Here is a 17355-nt window from a genome sequence, read left to right as displayed (position 1 = left end):
TTCACGGCACCCTTCCAATTTTTGTCTGCGAGTTCTTATCTCACCGGCTCTTCCAGGTTTGAGTTTGCACTTCACTCAGCATCCCTCAGATCCAAAAGAACGGCAACCCACAGGGTTCTGTGTTAACTGTCACACTCTTATCATCGCCATCAATAGGATTGTAACCTCTGTTGGGCCTCTGGTTAACCCAGCGTTCTATGTCGACGATGTTTGCACCTGTTGCAGCTGCCACTCGGTAGCTTCTGCCAAGGCACCATCCAAACGGCCTCTGCATGGACCCTTTCCCATGGCTTCCAGTTTTTTCCCTCCAAAACGAGGGTTACGCATTTTTGTCGTTGACCCACAGTACACTCGAATCCAGAACCTTGTTTATGCAACCAGCTCCTAGACGTCACAGCATAGTTTCTATTCGTGGGCCTTATTTTTGATAAAAATATGATGTGGGTGCCCCATATTCGCCACATGAAGACTACCTGCATGCAGAATCTCTCCTCTCTACCTCCTTGCCCACGTATCTTGGAGTGCAGACCACGTTTCTCTTCTCCATCTTTACCGCTCTCTGGTTTTGTCCAGACTACATTATGGTTGTCAGGTTTATGGCATGGCAGCTTCTTCCACTCTGAAACTACCTGGCCCTGTTCATCATTATGGGGAGCATCTGGCTATCAGTCCTGCTGACAGTCTCCTCACAGAAGAGAGGATTTCTGTTCTACAAATAGGATGGACCGATTTCTGGTTTCTTAAGCAATCGCCATTCGATGGTTATCTGACTGTCCCATGTATTCCATCCTCTTTGCAAACGAGGTGGGATTGTGGTTGGAAATGCATCTCGCTTCCCTCTGTTGGTATTTCCGACTCCACTTATTGGAAAGTGCCCCATGTATTTCTACCTGTTCCCATCTTGGATGGTGTCTTGACCTCGGATTAGGACCGACCTATTCCAGCGTCCTAAGGTCTCTGCTGGCCCTATGATATTCCAGAATCTTGTACGTTGCAGCCTTCAAGAGTTGCAGGGGCCTACCACCTTCTATGCTGATGGTTGTAAAATAAGAGATAGGATGGGATACACTTTTACGTCTCCTGCTGGTATGGAACACCATTTACTGCTGGGATCATGTAGTGTGTTCACAGCAGAGCTGCTAGCCATTAAGAGGGCCGCCCTCCATTTTGTTACTCAGGCCTCCCTCCATGGTGTTTTAATATGTATTGACTCAATGAGCAGGCTGTAGGCTATAGACTGATGCTCCATTTCTTCTTAAACATCACCGCAACACTCTCATATCTAATATACACCGATAAGAGGTGCTACCCTCCATGAAATGCACACATCTGAAGAGGTATTGTGCATTTGGATGCGTGCTGTGGGTAAGATTGGTACAGAATCGTCTTAACTGAACAGCAGTTATGGACACAGCTCGCCCTGTTGCTTCACGAGATGTGGAATGTAGTGGGTGTAAGATCTTCATATTTCTGGTCAGTAGCAGATTAAATTGGAGACCGTGTTTCAGAGACGATTGGTCAAGGACAATGAGTGAGGCATCTGTCAATCTCCAACTTAATCCTATGAATACAAGAACACTCTGTGACACCCATCCACATGGGGGAAGATGGCCAGTCGTAATCGTAAATTTTGCACTATGACCGATGTGCTGGAAATATGTAGATAATCTAATTGCATCAGTATAGGACGATGTTTGGAATACTTTGTCATATATAGCCTAATGGTCGCACTGCACGGTCATCTATCTGCATTTTCAATCTAGTATGTGGTGTATGCATGACCAAATGGATGTCCTGCACAGTCATCTATCTGCATTCATAGTCTAGTAAATGGTACTTGCAAAATAGTGGAGGTGCGATTTAGCGATGAGAAATTGGGAGGGAATCTGCTGTGTCATTGTCTAACCTTGAAATTATGGAACAACCCGTAAATTTGCTAGAATTTATCGCACTATCAACAGCTGTGCACATTACAGTACAATGTCCCATATCAATGGTGTCTTTCCCACTCCATCTGTCCACTGGTATGATGTTGATTACAACATGATGATTGACTGACACTACTTAGTTGAGATGGAGAGAGCCTTGGCAGAACACCAGATATCTGCTACTTGTCACTGTGGAGCAAAGGATTAAATGTAGAAGTCACACCTTCAGATAGGTGTTTGGAAGCATTCCTAAAATCTGCAGGTTCGTCCTACTTGTATATGCTGTGATGTTCTTCACATGTTTATTTTCCACCAATGCAATAACAGTACCTCATTTTATTTCTACTTCACGCATGTTGCGAACAGCACCTTCCGATGATGAACAACACAGGAACAGTAATCATGTACATGACTGCAAAATGAAGATACAATGCTCTTTGAAACAGAACACCAAGCCAGCCGCTACCCTTCATTGTGGAAGAAGAGATTAACTGTATAGGACAGGTCATCATCTTCAGATAGCTATTGGAAACGCTCAGCAATGCCGCAAACTCTTCTAATTTCCATATGTTGCTATGTCTTCCATATTTTTTTCAATGAGAAACATCGCCTCTGTGGTTTATTTCCACCGACCTGTGTGTTGTGGGAGCTGCATAGTTAACACCATGCAATGTTCAGCTTTCTGTGGGAGCCAAAGGATCGAAATTTGTTAGTGCCAGAGTAGCACCTGACACAGACCTCGAATACATGGTTGAAAAACAAATTGTATGGTGGTGTACAAAGCTGTAGTCATACACTGCTTGGATGTATTGCAGCCAAAAGACAATGTATTGAGCTGCTTATGAAGGAATAATACAAGAACCTTCTCCTATGATTGATAGTCTGTTGGATATGGTCACACTCCAGTAGAGTCGACACAGGTCTGTACAAGTGACTTGGATCACTGTCCACCTGCTCCAATGGAGTGATAAGTGTATATGTAACATGCTCGATGTCAACATGCAGACGGTATTTGGTTTTCGATACATCGTAAGTGAGAGACAGGGTAAAATCTTATAGAAGGTTCAATTACAAGGATGCATATAGTCCTCTCAAAACTACACTGATTTTGCTCACATACCTAATAGAAATTGCCTCTATCTATCCTCATACAGCCGTAACTGTTTTTATTATTATCGTCATGATTGCATGTTTTAAAAAATGGTGTTACTGCAAGCCTTCTGTTATTTCATACTTCATAACCTCTAATTATAAAGAAAACACCACTTGAATTATAGCTCATTGTGGAACCTCGGAATGATAATGTTTTTCCCAACATGTGAGTAGATTTCGTGAAACAGGTTGTGATGGTCAAATTTCTTACAAAAATTGAATACAAGAATCTGCTATTATTGCAATGGATTGTCTGATGTATGATATAAACTTTAGATACATGTCTGTAGAGGGATTTATGGAGACAAAACGTCAAATGTAGGCATGTAGCCAGTATTTGCTTTCGATGTACCAGAAGAGGGAGATGTGGTAAAATCTTACAGGAGATTCTATTACAAGACAGGCTCTCACGATTTGTTTCATAAACGCCAGTGGGACCTGTCATAGTGTACAAAACAGGAACGTAATCTTGAGTTACAGCTTGTCGTTTCCGAATGCAAAATGATTTTGTTTTTCCCGACATGTGAGCAAATGGCGTGAAAGGCTGTATTCAGATATGTTATTTCATATGCCTGAAATGTCTTTAATACACATGTGGATGACAGGTCATTTACCGACATTGATTTGAATGCGAGAGATGCTCTGAGGCCATACAATTTGTCTATCAGGCTGGAAGACATTGCTTAACATAGATTTTTTTTTCTTTAGAGTTTAAATTTTCGCTTTTTCTTTACTCCAATGAAAGGTTTGAAATAATGAGGTCATTCTGCTGTGAACGGTAGTTTTCACAGAAAAATAGTGGAAGTTTTTCCCGGTGTTATGCAGGGTGGATATGTATAGGCCTCTGCAATCTGGTCATCTGTAATCGCTGGCAGTGTTTTCACATTCAGAACAGTTGGTACTTGCGGAGGGCAGTGTGGAGGACAGCCCAGTATATGCATGTGAGTGTGTATGTCTGCGTGTTTGTGTGTAAGCGTGTGTGTGAGGGGGTGTGCTTGTGGTCACTGGAGGCAGCAGTGCTTCGGTCAGCGGGTGGCATGTGGGGTGGTATTGCTACATTTTTGACGAACAAACAAGTTGAACGTGGGGTGGGCCTCATTTATCACATACCGTTTTGTTGGATTTACATCCTTTTGTGTTGGCAAAGGGCTGACGCTTGGACTGATGCTTCAAGACAGCTTGGATGTCGCTCGTCTACCAGCAGAAGGGCGGTTGGCCGCAGCTGACTGAAGACTGCTTCCAGATTTGCTAGCTTGTGGGCTGTGACCAGCAGAGATGGTGGAGGCAGCTGCCTATTCGCCAGGCAGCGGACGTTCAAAAAAAGCCATCTGGGAGTTCTCTGCAATATCGTTGTTGTTTCAGGGGGTCCAGTCTTTCCGAGAAACGCATTTAATAGGATGCATGAAGCAACATGTTCTTTTGCCTACCTGTGGCCGATTTCTGCAGCCCGGAGACAGTATATCAATGCCACCAGAAGAATCCCTTTGTGAACCATCAGCGGCAAGAGAAAACAGGCCTCTATCCGTACCTACAGTGAGGAGAGGGAAGGATGAGGGATGGTAATAGGGAGGGTAAGATTGCCTCTGCGATGGTTAGTCCATGACCATCATCAAGGAGGACACAGGTGCAACTATCACTCCTCTGCTATCTTCTGGGGTCGGTTTTTGCGGTCGTTTTGTTATTACGATGATTTTTCCCAATCCCCAGCACATGTGTTGCATTATGACTTGTTGACTGCGAGTGCTGGTTTCTCTTTTCAAGACAATTTCGATGTACAATAAGAATAGTGAAGCATTTTCCATCAGCTGTGGTAGCATGTATTGGCCTCGATTACCTGTGCTGAAGGGTGACTGTCGAGCAGGCGTCTGTAGCGAACTCGAATGTCAAACAGCGATAGATACAGTCCTCTGCTGTATGCTTACAGGTAATACACTTATTAAACTCCTCTCTGTCCAACACCAGCATCTCATCAGTTAAACACGTTTCCCACAAAAATATTAAGGGTAGTACCTTCCACTTCAGCCATTTTCCAGCGAGTTTGTAGATGAAAGGTAGAGTCTGAGAAAATCTTCCAGTAGTTTCGAGTGGTATTGTGAAATTTTTTCTCAGCAGGATAACACCAGTTGTATGACATCATCATTTTTCAGCTGTATTGCGATTTTAAGCACTCTTTGTGTAGCACTATGCATACAGTTGTGTAATCAGGCACGATCTTTAAGATTAATTACATAATTACAACCAATCTTTACTTCAGTTTCCCAACCAAAATAGATAAAGTGCACTAACTTAACCTTTCTCTCATGGATTTGGACATTTTCCTTGTGTTGAGGGATGCACTTAGGCTTTTCATCTAGAATTACCAGGGTTCGAGTCCCAGAAAGGGCATCGCCATTTTTAGTTTCCCATCAGTTTCTTTGGGAGGGGTGGGGTGGGACATCAGTACAGCCCTCGGACAAAGAAATTCCAAACATTTTTGAAATTCCCACTATTTTTAGAAATTCCAATCAAAATGCATCATTCCACCAAAATTCGAAATTCCCACCAATAGGGTAGGTGTCGGAAGGGGAGGGTGTGGGATGGGAATGGGGGAGGGAGTGGGGACCCAAGTGCTATCTGGGGAAAACACATGACCACATCTGGTGGTGGACGTGGAAGTGGGTCAGGGAGATGGGGGTGGGGGTAATTAATTGATCGATTTAATTAATTTGAATATGACTTTGATATTAAAAGTGTTATAGCACCACCATCTCCCTACAACTGCCATTTAGTCTCATAGCCCTCTTAATCATTCAATCAATCAGCCTTTCACCAAACGCAAACCCCTGCCACAGGGTGTAGCATGATTTTTCACTCCAAGTCCCTCATTTCTAGTTATCCACTATCCAGTGGCGTCGCTCTTTACACCACCTTGAGCATCACTAAACATTTACTACAGAAATGTATGCCTTATAAGGCGCTGCTCGACCGCCGTACCCATTCTTTTTAACTCCCTACGCACAATCTTTATGGTAGCTGGACCACTGGTAACAGCTTGGAACTCACGAGAAATTCCTCCCGCTGATTCCATGTGACATACCGTAACCATCCTCTGCAGTGCTTCACAGTCCCTGTCTGTCAGCACAAGATGTCTTCTTCATCTTGGTTTAGCTGTGGCTGTTCCTTCGTGTTTCCACTTCGCAATCGCATCATTGAAATGTCCCGATGAGTTTGTTAATTAGGTGATGATAACAACTAGTCCACGTTCGAGATCACTGAGCACTCCTCACCGACCCATTCTGATGTTACTGTTCCTCCTCTGACAACATAATAATCCCTGCCTTCTATTTTACTGGCTGGTTCGCCTCTACATCTAGTGGTCAATTCCGCATCTCGTAGGAGGATTTCCAGATACTTTTGACCAGATAGTGTACATGGATCGTCATTAATAAAGCGGCAACATGTTGAGAGGAAGAGGAAGCTGTTTAATGCCGTGAAGCTATAGCCGCAAAATTTTATCAGACCCGTTGTGAAAGATACAGAGAGAGGAAAAAGCCAGTCCGTCGCTAAAATTACGTCATCTATTTTGACAATGCTTATGTCCAGCTACACAGACAGATAAGTGCAACGAACATTAAGTGCAGAGTGAAATTTCCACTCTGCAGCGGAGTGTGCGCTGATATGAAACTTCCTGGCAGATTAAAACTGTGTGTCGGGCCGAGACTCGAACTCTGGACCTTTGCCTTTTGCGGCAAGTGCTCTACCAACTGAGCTATCCAAGCACGACTCACGCCCCCTCCTCACAGCTTTAATTCCGCCAGTACCTCGTCTCCTATCTTCCAAACTTCGCAGAAGCACTCCTGCATATCTTGCAGAACTAGCACTCCTGGAAGAAAGGATATTGCGGAGACATGGCTTAGCCACAGCCTAGGGGATGTTTCCAGAATGAAATTTTCACTCTACAGCGAAATGTGCGCTGATACTCCTTTCTTCCAGGAGTGCTAGTTCTGCAAGGTATGCAGGAGAGCTTCTGTGGAGTTTGGAAGGTAGGAGACAAGGTACTGGCGGAATTAAAGCTGTGAGGACAGGGCGTGAGTCGTGCTTGGGTAGCTCAGTTGGTAGAGCACTTGCCCGCAAAAGGCGAAGGTCCTGAGTTCGAGTTTCGGCCTGGCACACAGTTTTGATCTGCCAGGAAGTTTCAGTAAGTGCAGATCTTGAGATTTCTTGAACTATTTGAATTTTCAAAGTAAACTGCTGCAAGTGATGAAAGCATGACTCAAAGTTTTGCAGTGAACACATAGTGCATAGTGGGGCGATCAGACTGTTGTAGAAATAATCCAAAAGCCAAGATCGCTTAAATATTGTTTACTGGTTATGATGCGGCCATGATGGACAGGTTGTATACAAAAATTTAAAAAAGCAAGGATAAGAAGGTAACGCCATCTAACAATAGTAGGGGTAAAAAGTATGTTCCAATGACATAGCAAGGGCTGGTTTCTGACAAAATAGACCGACAGTTTCGTAAGTCCGGCGAGGTCCTGGCATTTAGCACGAAGAATAGTTTGCGCTCGAAACTTAGGGATACGATTGAAGACAGCACTGATACATTTAGAAACACAGAGCTATACACATTACAATGTGGCGGGTGTGAAGGCTTTTATGTGGGGCAAACAGGGAGATCGTTTTTTAAGCATTTAAGCAGTTAAAAAAGGAAATATTTTTGAACCTAGAATCGAACATCCTTTCATTTCTTCTTCAAACCTTATTCATGTAACTTCTTCCCTTTCGAATGAATCAATATGAAAGAACATATACTTAACAATGGAAATATTAAAACTAAACTAACTGAAGTTCTTTATCCATTAGAATTATTTGGTGGATTTTTGAAAGACTCTAAAGAAATTATGTTCGAAGGTGATTTAACTATTATTTTTACTTGTAGTTCAAGAAAAGATCAGGAAGATTCTATTCTTCATTGGACTACAGAAAATGATAAGTCTACTCTTCCAAAGGAAGGTAAAATACTTGAAAAAAGTATGCAAATTCGTGTTCTCAGATCTTCAACGCACAAATAACATACGTCATTTACCATCCAAGATTTACCTCGATCACCAAGGTTAGATCCAAAGTATGATAGATAAACCTTTTTCACAAAGTCTGTAATGTTTGTTTGGTGATTTTGAATCACAAATACAACAAAAACTGTCAGCAGAGGTTTTACAACTACGATTAGACATTGTACTGAGCACATGTTCAGGAAACGTGAAAGTGAGGTTAGGTTGACACCATTGTTAACATAAAAATAGAATCGTCCTTTTCTTTTCCAGCAAATATTTTCCAGCAGTGCTACCAATGGCATCTACATTCATTACATCTCCTTTTAAAATTATTTGAACGCTATAAAAACTGTTAAACTCTTTAAAAAATCGCTAAATTTAATAAATTTAACTGTAAAATGTGAAGAAATGTTGGGTGATACAGTTTTCAAGTATCACATTTGGATTTCCCACCCTAAAAACATAAGATTTAGGCATTTTCCAAAAAACGTTTTTCCACTGTTGGCCTGTGAAATCAATTATTTGATTCCTCTTTATTTGATCATGTTAAATTATAAAATATCTGTGTTGAAAATGGAAGAAATGAAGTTTCTCCACAAGAATTATGGAATTTTGATCCACCAAACAATATTTCAAAGCTTATGAATCATCTAGAGATTTTAAAAGAAGAACTCTGTTAAATAATAATGTAAATGTAAGGCCATTCAATTTAATCAAAATTAAAAATTCTATGTAATTAATTTGACTAGAAGAATGAATGTTTTAACTACTCAAAAAGCAGCAATGAAATTATGTGTGCTGTTTAACAAGAATATTCTAAATGATACTATTGAATTTGTTTATTATGTATATGTAAAAATAATTTAACTTATGATTCACAGCATAGAATGCTTACTGAAAATTTTGATTAATTAAAAAAATTAAAGAACTTTTAGCTTCTTGTTTTCATTTCCTTATAAAATATTTTCGAAAAACTAGAGAAGATAAAAACTAAAAACTTAAACTCTTCAAAAATTAAAATGTTCCACTCTTTGTATGTTTTAATTTTTTTTCATTCTTAAATTTTTTTACAAGTAAAAATTGTCCGTGAATGGTAGCACTGAAAATCTGTTAAATGTACATATATATTATATTAATGGTTGTTCAAAAGTGTTCACTAAGTTATCAAAACTTAAAACAATATAAATGTTATCTAATTTCAAAAGTTGAACTTCTACCTACTAAATTTGGGGATAAAACTTTATTACTTTGTGATGAAAAGTATAAAATTACTCTTCCAGATCATCATACTATCATCATCATCATCATCATCATCATCATTGGAGACTGATTATGCCTTTCAGTGTTCTGTCTGGAGCATAGCCCCCCTTATAAAATTCCTCCATGATCCCCTATTCAGTGCTAACATTGGTGCCTCTTCTGATGTTAAACCTATTACTTCAAAATCATTCTTAACTGAATCTCCAAAGGTCCGAGGCACTTTGCTCTGATGGTTGCCAGCATCATATTTAAGGTACCAGGGAAGTAGGTTGCTAGCCTTACTTGCCCCAAGTCCCATTGGGTTTTACCCCTAACAGCTGAGGGACTAACCGGTGGATTTGGTAGTCTTTGCAGTATGACAAAGGTGACCATGACTCAGAATATGTCCAAGATGCCCAGCCTTATTCCAAAGTAGCTGGTATCCCAACTGTCGGGACCACTTACTTGGCCACTCATACGTTGCCCGTGGTTCATGAACTAGGACATGACTACAGGAGCCCACACCATGAACCACAATTATACTATACTAAAATCTTTAAAATGATGTTGATAAATTAGATAAACTTGTAAATTTACATTTTGTTTATTGAGGTAAAGAAGTAAATAAAGCTCGACCTACTCATGTTATCGAATTTGAATAAATTTTAAAAAATTTGATGTTTTCTTTTCATTAAACTAAGATTTCCTCTACTATAATTTCCTAAGTTTTTTAATTAGCTGTGCTTTGTTTACCATTTTTGTTTCAATTGTATTTATGTGAAATTTAGTTTATTAATACATGCAAATCAGATTTTTTGTTTGGGGAAACTCCAAAATTAAATTCTTGGTCAGAATCCTGCTAATTTAGATTTTTTGGTACAGGCAAATGAGATTTTTTGGGACTCGCTTCTCAAGTGGGTTACACTTGAAAATTTTAACTGTGAAATTAGATTCTTGGTCGGCATTCTGGAAATTTGACTCATAAATACTCTTTGTTCCAAAACTCTCTTAGACACACTACTCCAGTGAGGCCTGTCTACAATATTAATATATGTTAAATAATTTAATGCCACCAAAGTTTGTGGATGTAGACTCATCAGAAAATATCTGTTAGAAGGTAGAGACTTTGTTATTTATACTGATCATGCCCTTCTAACATAGAATGAGACAGCAACGTCAGTCTAGTTACGTTATCTACAATATATTTCATAGTTTACAACAGATTTGTGACATATTTCTCCTAAAGCAAATGTTGTGGCTGATAGCTGTTCAAGGCTTGAAGGAATGGTTCCAATTAACTATGAACAGATAGCCCAAGCACAATAAAATGATGAAGAGCTTCATCAACTGCAATCTGGCAACAATACTTCGCTTGAATTAAAATACTATTTGACTCAGACAGGAACGCAATTGTGGTGTGATGTCTCGACTCAGAGTATTCGACCTTATATTCATGAACAATTCCGTTATGCTATTTTTCAACCTTATCATAATTTGGCTCATCCAGGTATGAAGACAACTGTAAAAATGATTACATCAAGATGTGTCTGGGTGAATATGAAATAGGACATTGCAAAATGGTCATGAGCATGTAATGCTTGCCAAAAAACAAGATATCACGACATGTGCATTCACCAATTGGACACGTTCCCGACACGGATGAACGTTTTAAAGTAATGCATCTGGATTTTATAGGGCCAATGCCTCCTTCTGATGAATATACGTATTGCTCAATATGCATCGATAGAGTTACAAATTGGACAGAGATAATACCACTTCGGGATATACAAGCAGAAGCTGTAGCTCAAGCTTTCTTCAGTTGTTGGATTACTAGATTGGCACACCTTATCAAATAGCAGCCGATCGTGGAAGACAATTTAATTCAGACCTGTTCCAAGCTCTATCAAAACATGTGGTTGTAATCAAACTCAGACTACTGCATATCATCCTCAATCCAAACGAAAAAATAGGAAGATTTCATCGCACACTTAAAGCAGCAATCCGTTCACATTCAACTATAAAATGGACTCAAACAATACCTGTAATCCTTCTTGGTCTTCGTTGCTCAATCAGAGAAAACACGAATGCTACGATGGCAGAAATGGTTTATGGTTCACCCATCAGGATACCTGGTGATTTTTTTCAAGAAGTCGTAAAAAAAGTGATAAACACTTACCCCAATTTGTTTCACAACTAACACAATATATGAACTAGCTGAAACCTGTGCAAATAACTCACAAAGGAAAACGGACACCATTTGTACACAAGGACCCCAGCACGTCAACATACGTATTTGTAAGGGCTGATAGAGTTACAAAGTCGTTAGAGCCTCCTTATGAAGACCCATACGAAGTTGTGGAAAGAACACCAAAATTTTCAAAATTAAAGACCAAGTAAAAAACATTTCCTTCGACCAATTGAAACCTGCATATTTGCTGAACGAAGACGTTAGATTGCCGGAAGATACCCAAGTTTCACCACTACCCCAACCTGAAGATAAAAAACCACAAACATCAAGAACGGGTCGCGTCATTAGATTTCCCGCAAGACTAGTGGACGTGGTACAGTGAATTGTGACCGTCTTACTGAGAAGGGGGTGATTTGGGATCAGGTTACTCTTCCATATAGTGTTTTGGTGTGTTAGTGAGAGTTTTGACATCAATAAGGTTGGCTTCAGAACTATATGTTCTGTGATATCACAAGAGACAAAAGAAGATTGTTTTTGAGAGTTGTAAAATTTATCGTTGCCTAAGCAACACGCCGATTCACGTCTTATAAAATGTTATAGCACAGAAGTTTTAAGTTCTTATTTGTGTGTTTACCTGTTTTAGACACCACCGGCACTCTCATGTGTCTTCCTGTCTTATGTCCGCTTCTTTCCTGTTTTCTTCTCGTTGGGCGTTTGCCGAAATTTCAGTTTTCTGATTCTTTTCCCGTGCCCATGTCTTATGAGGAGATGTTCAGTCTCTTGGGGTCTTCCATAGTTTCCTTTACCCATTTCGTTTTCACTGTATTAGTTCTCACTATTTAAAAATTTTTTTGGTAAATCTATTTTCGTCCAGCTTATGTACGTGTCTGTAGAACTTTGCCGTTGTTTTCCTGATGTTGAAGAAACCTGCACCATCTTGTGAAACGACCTCTGTAGCTCCAAAGATTTGCTGGAAGGACAATTATTATTTTCTTAACGCTTTAGTGATGGTTCAGAATTGCGTTCACGTAAGCTACCATGTTTGCTAGGCATACATCATTCGTAAATGATATTTTTACCAGTGGTTTATGACCGCCGCAAATCACTGTAACCTACTGACTCTGTCCCCATTGCAAATTTTCTTACAGAAAATTAACGGGGAACGCTGTCAGAGCAGGTAGGAACATGTGTGAGAATTTCTCGCCAAAATGAGTGCTATGGTGACATTGCAAATAAGTCAACGTTCAGATTATGTATAACTGTGACCAGCATAATTTCAAACAACGGAGCCGACTACCTCAGTTACCTTCTCCTTGATTAGCTTTTAAGCTGTACCTTCTTGCTCGAATGTTAATTAGTTTTCTTTCATTACTTGTTGTCTTCTTTGTCCAACGGCCTCTTTTTCCGCAGATACAGTTGTACAAGTTGTATGGGTCAACAACGTCTTTTGTGACTATAACAAAAGTATTTCGTTCTCTTTTAAACCACCTTCAGAGGTCACTGTACCCAAACGTGTTTGATTATATTTTTAAAGCATTTTCAATGGTCAGTATAACAATAATACAGCGACCACTGAGGATGCTTTAAAATAAAGCGAAACGCTTTCAGTGTTAACATTTCTTAAAACGGGACGCTTGTTCCCGTTACTTTTGGCCCCTCAATCTAAAACCATGTAACTCATTTGTGTGATTATCCTCTTACTTTTTAGTATGTTGACCTAGTCACGTTGATACAGAGATAAAAATAGTATTCTCGAAGACGAAAGTGGTGACAAGCTACTTTAAATCACATGGTGTAGAACTACGTATAAAGGTAAATGTAATTTCGACTGTTTTACTGAAAGAGAGATAAAGAGGGTTTCGCAGTTTCTCACCGTTGCCGAGGATGGACTGCGAGTCAGTGTGGATGACGTCTACGAAGTCGGCGTCGCTGGGGTCCAGCCGTACGAACTCTGGCATGTACGTGTAGGACGGATCTGCCGGGTCCAGACCTGAAACCACGCCACGCACCGCTCAGGTCGCTCCCAGAGGTCTTTACTCACTTAAATCACGAAGAAACGGGGCTACATGTGAAACACTTGGAAGACTTAATATACGACACGTGCTTCATAACTGCATGGTAGCAATGCCGTACAGTTCGTTGTATTTTATCTGATTGTTAGCGAGGTTAGTCTTAGTGAATAAATCATTATCGTAAGTGTTAAGTATAATGCAAAACACGAGAGGTGCGTCTATAGGTCAAGACATTTCCTACAAAAAGGCAATTCTAAGAAGTAATCTTAGTTTTTAAAAGTATATACTACGAGGGTTGCCCTGAAAGTAATGCACTGAATTTTTTTCTTCAACAGTTCCTTATTGAACATAATGGGAATTACACACACGAAAGAATGGTGTTTTATCTGCACACCCTATTTTTCCACGTAATCTCCGTCACGTTCTACGGCCTTCCTCTAGCGCGAAACAAGGGTATCTACGCCCTTCGTTACCAATCCTTGTCCCGGTGACGGATCCAGTGCTTCACTGTGTCAATCACCTCCTCATCGTCCTCAAAATGTCTTCCACGAATGGCATCCTTTAAAGGCGATTGACAACATCAGCTCGCTGCAACATGTCAGGTGTGACAGCCGTGGGTGGTCTCCTTGACCGCTACAAATCGTGGAGCTCCGCCGAACAGCCTTCTGATGACCTGTCATTCCGTGCCCAGCGAGTAAACTGTACTTCTTCCAACAGCAGATGCTCCACAGACTTTGCACAAGCGTTTATGAATATTCCCCACAGTTTATTTCTCTGTAGAGAGAATGTCAATGACGGCACGTTGATTGTAACGTGCGTCACGTACAGACGCCGTTTTGTCCTGGAGCTACGCTTATCTGACGGAAGTGACGGGAACTTGGCGCGCTCACTCAAGGAGACTTGAAATAATACATACCTAACGTTTAGCATTCGTAGCATTGTTTTCAGCTGAGAAAAAAATTAAGGTGCATTACTTTCTGGGCAACCCTCGTACCATTTCACTGTTGACTATATTACTGTCATTTCATACCTAATCCAAATTACAAATAATAAATATCCTAGAATGCAGCGCCCAGACGGCGGGAGAACGGACGCTGTACTTGGACCGCGCGCGGGGCGCGGACCGCACCGACTCATAGGAAGCGCCTGACTGAGCAGCGGAACAGGGATTGTCCTATATATACATGGCGCCGGCGCACCGCCGGTCAGTACATCAGTGCACCTGATGATGGCAACGTGGTCGATTGCCGAAATATTGTGTCCTATGCACACTCATACCAGGCTGTTCACCCGAGATTTATTTCGTCATAAAATACGCCTGGAGAAACTGAAGAATCACAAAGAAAGTCTTGTTGCTCTGCGCTTGAATACCCCACTATCTTTAATATCTCCCACTGGGGAAAAAGAGTCTAGACAAGCTAGTGGTACGGACGGTAGAAGGCGAGGTTGTGAGCTATCAACTTTGGTGTTTTACTTCTGCGACAAATTGCCAATGGAAGGAAGTGAAACGTCTGTGTGCAGGCGGTCGCTCAGAATAGACACAGGCATTCAGAGTAAACTTCATGATTCCAAGGCCAACGTCCAAACAGAAATGTGACGGGACTGCTTAAAGAACAAATGTGCAGCGACAGGAAACACATCTCACCCAACGTCATGTCTTTTTTCCATAGACAAATTGACTGACTGGGATGGAAACGTAAGCGAGCCAATAAAACACAAGCACACTTGTGACAGACTTGATTGATCTACAAAAGGACGAAACGCTTCTGCACTGGGTTTGTTGGCAACTTCTATCTTTGGGTTCTATTATGACACTCCTGCTCCATCCTTCTAGTTGTACAAATCCGCTTGAGTCATAATTCGAGAGAGAGCGCTACGAGCTGTACATTAGTGATGGGTGTTTATGACAATAACACATCCCGAATCAAAGCGCATACACCAAAAACGCATACCGATACGAAATGCCTGCCATGTGACTTGCGCATGTATCAACGCCGTTACGAATGCCACCTAATGCCCAATAGTTTATTGCAAAAATGTACATAAGTAGAAATCAGGTTCTCAATTTTTCTGAGTTTTTCCCATAGCCATAAAGGTATAACACGGAGATATATCAATAGTGAGATCAAGAGAACACTAAACCGTAATTTCATTAAACACTACTTTATACTCAGAAGGTTTCAGGTTCGTAAATTTCCTGTAAGGCGTTAGTCTGTAACTGTAGTATTCTGACAGAGTTAACAATAATAAAATTAACATGTTATCTTCTTTGTTTTTCGCCCCTTTTTCCACAGTCGCATTATTAAAAGTTATATAGGTTAGACCATATTCTGCGACTGTAGTAAGTCTTACTAAGACCAAAAGCGTTTCGCTTTATCCTAAAGCATATTTAGTGGTCAGGATTTTTTGTTTCTTACATCATTCTTCACGTTCTTCTACACATTGTGGTAGATTTTAGAAGATAGTAGTTTGATTGACATGAAATATCTTCACAACAAATAAACCTGAATATATTTAATATTAGTGGAAGTCCTGCGTGATACAATCTACCATACTAGTGTAGAAAAGCGTGAAGAATCAGATAAGAAACAAAGAAACCTAACCACTGAAGATGCTTTAGAATAAAGCAGAAGGCATTTGGTCTTAATATGACTTTTATTACAGTCGCAGAAGACGGTATAATCTATACAACTTGTAATAAAACTGTGGTCTAATGTCAACGATTCGATGAAAATAAAATTATTTTGTAAGTATGTGCCACATGTCATAATTTGAAAGTATGTTATAAGGGCGTTCTATTTAGTTTGACCAGAAGCAATACAAAAAAAGTATCACACAAACGTTTAGCCACCAGAGGCGTGACTGACTGTCTTGTAACTTTATTCGTTACGAAGATTTGAATAGCAGCACGCATTTTTTAAAATATCTATAAACAGTTTTCAATTGGTAATCCACTTCCTCTTCTCAAGGCCTGCTCAAAAACGTCTAACGATTTCACACAAAACAACGGCATTAATAAGAAACAGAAACTGGGATCTACCTCGTATATTACCACTAAATAGCACTGTAATCCACTGTGAGCACGAAAAGGTGTATAACATTCAAAGGTAGTCAAAGTGGTGACAATGGGCAGGAATCAACTGGTTCACGTGTTGGACGAAGAAACAGTGTTCTACAGTAGTGTGGCTATAACGAATCTCGCCCATTATAACCTACGCAGTTGAGTTACCTGTACAGAAGGGCAGTGGCAATGACTGTAAACACGAGATGTCATGACGCCATGTCCTGTCCACTCCCCCTTTCCCCTCTCCATACTCCTTTCACCCTCTCCCCCTGTCTCCAGCCAATCACGACATATTACCAAAACAAAACAGTCGATCAAAAATCCAAGATGGTGAAAACAGTCCAATTGTGCTAGTGCGGAAATAAAAAAAACACACATTATGCTACCTCCCTTCCACATCTTCATTCAGAGTGCAGTAATAAAGTGAAACAACCAATGAAAATTACAAGTTGGTGGATCAGTTTAACTATACTAAACTGAAACTACTCCAGCCAATCACAGATTAGTAATAAACTGATGGATAAAATTACAAATTCACGTAGCAAGAGTTTTGACACAAACAAATAACACACACACACACACACACACACACATATACATATATATATATATATATATATATATATATATATATAGTAACTGATATGTATATTTTTGTGGCATATTCAAATATGTATACCCCAAAAAATTACATGCACATGCATGCAGGTGAAATTGCACATACACATGCACACATGTG

General features: G+C 40.3%; 1 protein-coding gene across 1 annotated transcript in view; it reads right to left on the bottom strand.

Moving 5' to 3' along the window:
- Positions 1–17355, bottom strand: part of LOC124764117 (pancreatic triacylglycerol lipase-like) — a 210907-nt gene that overhangs the window by 64777 nt on the left and 128775 nt on the right. Inside the window, exon 6 of the mRNA XM_047249131.1 lies at positions 13414–13530. Coding sequence (XP_047105087.1) covers positions 13414–13530 — 117 coding nt within the window. The remainder of the gene's footprint in view (positions 1–13413; positions 13531–17355) is intronic.

Source organism: Schistocerca piceifrons, chromosome 1 (assembly GCF_021461385.2).
Source record: "Schistocerca piceifrons isolate TAMUIC-IGC-003096 chromosome 1, iqSchPice1.1, whole genome shotgun sequence".
Lineage (NCBI taxonomy): Eukaryota > Metazoa > Arthropoda > Insecta > Orthoptera > Acrididae > Schistocerca > Schistocerca piceifrons.
Note: the sequence above shows the minus strand (reverse complement) of the source record. Positions and strands in the feature narration are given on the sequence as shown.